Source organism: Echinops telfairi, unplaced genomic scaffold (genome assembly GCF_000313985.2).
Source record: "Echinops telfairi isolate 266 unplaced genomic scaffold, ASM31398v2 ScPeMD7_7465;HRSCAF=8503, whole genome shotgun sequence".
Taxonomy (NCBI): Eukaryota; Metazoa; Chordata; class Mammalia; order Afrosoricida; family Tenrecidae; genus Echinops; species Echinops telfairi.
This window is the reverse complement of record NW_022111365.1, coordinates 10,048,873-10,053,200: the sequence shown is the minus strand read 5'-3', so window position 1 is coordinate 10,053,200 and position 4,328 is coordinate 10,048,873. Positions and strand designations below refer to the sequence as shown.

General features: G+C 41.5%; 1 protein-coding gene across 1 annotated transcript in view; it reads left to right on the top strand.

The window, feature by feature from the left end:
• WDFY4 (WDFY family member 4) overlaps positions 1-4,328 on the top strand; it is a 404,997-nt gene that overhangs the window by 361,516 nt on the left and 39,153 nt on the right. Inside the window, exon 50 of the mRNA XM_004716253.2 lies at positions 358-467. Coding sequence (XP_004716310.1) covers positions 358-467 — 110 coding nt within the window. The remainder of the gene's footprint in view (positions 1-357; positions 468-4,328) is intronic.

Here is a 4,328-nt window from a genome sequence, read left to right as displayed (position 1 = left end):
TGAGGTAGCAATTGTACAGCACTGCTTGACATCATTGAATTATGGAGTGGCATGATGTCTGGATTAGGTCCCAATAAAATGGCTTGGGAAGGGGAAGCAAAACAAAAAAATAAATCCATGGTTATGACCTTCCTGGAGCTGGCCTACCCCACCTCCTCGAAGGCAGACACCTTGGTTGTTATAGCTGCCAGGTCTTGAAGGAGCTGTTTACTCATGGGGGCTATTGACCCAAACAGTGGCATCTGCTCATGGACTTGCAGAGCTCCTGTTTGCTGCTCCAGTGTGATGTGGCACATGGTCCACGCCTCTGCATCTGACCAGAGGTTGCAGACGGTGGGAACTATCCTCTTGTTTCAGGAGACCTGACTGTCCAGTGCCACTACTGCACTCACTACTCTTCTGCCATCATTGTTGCCTCCTATCTAGTCCGGATGCCACCATTTACCCAGGCCTTCTGTTCTCTGCAGGTAAGCCCATCCTTAACACCTCCTCAGGCCCCCCTTCTCCCCTGCCACTGTATCTTACTGACCAAGATTCAAGTTGGATAGGGAAGGCACCTCCCTGCTAGAAAACCCATCTTTAGCCCACGAGTCCCACTTAATATTTTCCTAGCATGATGAGACTCTCAGTGAGGCTAGTTGTTCTTCCTAGTTATGTCTGCACATCTGCCCAGCAGTCCTGTATGTAGAAGGACTCCAAAATATAAGAGTACGAGATATGAAAAATATATATACTTAACAAACATGCATTTTAGTGGAAAAAGAAAAGCAGGAAGCAGAAAGATTGCAAAGTTATGTAGTCAAAGATTAGAAAAGCAAATACAAAAGGAAATCATGGCTAGAAACATCAGAATGCATTAGCAATGATAAATACAAGCTGAAAGACTTAAAAAGACAGAACAAAACATACGAAGACTAGGGCAGACAATAAAACCGAAGAAAGAAATCAACCCCTTTAACCATCGATGGACTCACAGCCGACCATACCTCCTTGGTGTTGCTAGATTTAGCAAATAAAGTTAAATTTAAATTTGAGATAAACAGTGGTTTATACTAAATAGTTATTGGTAACTAAAAGTTATCAATTTAAAAGTCAAGTTTAACTGGACTGCCTGGATTTTATCTGATAACCCTACACCAGCTATATGTAAGCCAGTGCTGAGTCTCGAGGAAATGGGGTTGTCCACGGTAAGGAAGCACTCCAAGGACCCCGTGCTTAGTCAGAGCATTGTGAGGGCAAGGATTAGTGAGAGATCCCCAACCTCTCACTTTTCCTCTCCTATTTGAAAGTTCAAGTTCTTTCCTAACCCTTTCTACTGGGATCCTATTTTCCATGTACTCAGTACTCCAGGGCAGAACCTACATGGGAAGAGGTATCTGGCTCAACCAGTTCCAAAGATAATAGACCACACTGCACATATTTATGGCCTGGCCATAATGGTCTTGTGAACAAGAAAGCATCATCTGGGGGCGCGTAGTAGGTCAAAGTAGGGGCAACTAGATGTGGCAGAGCTTAGAACAATCACAGACTTGCTCTAACAGCTAGGCTTCAGTAAAGAAAAGAATGAGTGTTTCAGAAAATGTGATCTCATCAGCAAGGTGAGATCACCTTGTGGTCACTCAGGCGATCTTAAGGTCATTATGGGTCAACACTAAAGTCCACTGCTGGGTCCTGGACAGGAATGGGTAAGTAGAACAAAAATCCTTCAAGACTTCTCAGCATTTTACAACTTACTCTGTCTAGCTATTGTATACCCCCCTCTCAAAAATCATGTGTGCTCCCTTGAGTCTTAGGCAACAAGCATTTTTAAGTAAGTTTGGTTTGGAGAAAGAATGATCCCAGAGCTGCATCCCATCTAGATGTTGCTCATTAATCCATAAGAAATTTTCATCACGATTGATGGCAGTAATACATTCTGTTGCTTCTTTCTACCCAGGGATTTCTGAATGTTTTAAAGGTTTCCCTTTGTCCCTTAGGTCTAATACATTAAAGCCAGAACCTGCCCTGCTCCACCCACCCCTGCCCCAATATTTACCTGTGGCTAAGGTTCTGCTTCCATTGAGAGGAGAAGGAACGAAACAGAAAGTGTATGAGATGCCCATACTAGTTCTGCCACTAAATAGATTTAAAAATCTTCTGCATGTTACTTTACATTCAGAAGTATAGGTTGATTATATATATTTTACTGGGCTATTGAGAGGATTCACAGATAATGTGGGGGCAACCTCCAGCGTAGGACTTGACATTCATCACTGTGAATTTCTTTGTTCCCTTTGCAACTGGTCAGATGTACTCTGTGAAGGAAGTAACTGGCCCAAACCTCTCTCTCAGAGTTGAAGCCAGTTCAGACTAACCAGGTGTACTTTGAACTTTCATGAAGTTTGTGATTAAGGCCACTTTTAAGTGAGTCACAATTACTTTGGATAAGTTTGGTTCATTTGTGACCAGACCAAACTGGGCTGAGAGGGTTTAAACCACAAGTGTGAACACTGTTGGTGAAGCAGATTTGCAATTAACTATTAGCTGGAAGGGTGGTGGTTCAAATTCACCCATTGATTTATACAAAAAAAAGTTTATAACTTGTCTATCCTAAATTCAGTGGGAGATAGACGAGGCTTTCTACTACTGTAAAGAGTTACAATCTTAGAAACATGCGGGGGCAGTTCTAACCTGTCTTATAGGATGCATGAGTCGGCATCAACTAGACAGCAGTGAGCAAGTGATTTAAATTCAAATTTAATCGGGCCTCTTTATGTTATTTATCAGCCCTATACTAGTTGTCCCCATGAAGTTTGCAGTTTACAAAACAGGGCAACTCTACTCTGTCACATGGTGTCACTCTAAGTCAGAATCAACTCGATAGCCTCCAACAAGGAAAAACAAGGTGAGGGGTCAGAGCCCATTTCAGATGTCTTTTAGGTGGCTCCGATCCAGCGATGTTAGCTCCAGCATCATTGCCTCTAGTTTTGTGTTTGATGGAACTCCTTAGATTTCCAAGTTTCAAATCGATTTGTAGCCAAGGGTCCCGCTCAGTTGGCACATTTAGGCTGTCCACATATACTCTGGATGGTTTTCACCTTCCCACCCTGAGTTTAGGTTCCATTAGCTCCCTTTGAGCAAGATTTAACTGACTTTTCTCAACAAACCAAAAAACCAGCTAATTCATTGCCACCAAGAATAGAACTGCCTCATAGGGTTTCCATGGTTGTAATCTTTTCCTTTTTTTTTTTAGGATTTTAATATAAGAATTGAATGAAGATTTAAAGAACAAATCATAATTTTACATTGAACAATTCATACACCTTTTGTTTCATCTCAGTATCATTTCTTCACAGTAACATCCTTTAGATTTGACTTCTTCCCTGTGCCTCCTGTTTCTCTTCTTTCTATCTTCTAAACTTTGTCCTTTTGACCTCAAAGGGATGATTTTTCAAGGGTGCACCTCCCTCACTAGTATTAATGCTCCCCTTGTTTATCTGTTTATTATTTGGCTGAAAATTGAGCCATGTGAATGCGTTCTACTGTAGACCTGTACGGTGAGGAAGGGCCGTGATCTTGTGGGTTTCGTTCCACCTCTATCCACCCAGTCAGCCTCCACTTTTTTGTGATCTTTAGTTTTGTTCCATGTTGTTTCCCGCTCATTCCAGGACCTTTGATTGTGATTGCTCTCAGAACACTTGGTAGCCAAACAACTCAGGGTCATGGGGATCCATGTCCATAGGGTCTTTTGGACTAATCGTTACCATTCATCTTCAATTGTCATCACCTGTTCTTTCCTCCAGAAAGAGAGAGAACAATAGTTGCACCTCTGATGGCCATTCATGAGCTTTAAAGAGGTCAGACACTCTTATAAAAATGGAATCTAAAACATTTTCTTTGTGGACTAATTGATATTGGTGTTCCCCCCCAAGACTAGGGTCCTGCATACCAAGGTCCAGCAAATCATTCTCTTAAAGTGTTTGGTTATATCTAAGTTTTATAACTTTTTCCCTGGATACTCTGCCACATGCATAGATACTCTGTAGAACAGAGTACAACCACCTTTGTGAGAATAGAAAGTTTGATCCTTCTCCCATGGAGAAGATGGTGATTTCGAACTGCTGATCTTACATTTAGCAGCTCAATGTGTAAACACTTTGCTACCAGTGCTCCAAATTCTAAATACTCATGTACAGATATCCTCTGTTAAGCCTATATAGCTTTATGGCTAACCACCCATTCTGCCTTCCATACCCATTCAGTCTACATGCATATCTATGCAAACACCTGTAAGGTACCATTATTGCTGGATAATGTAAATAGTAGTATTTAACTCAGTTCTATTTAAT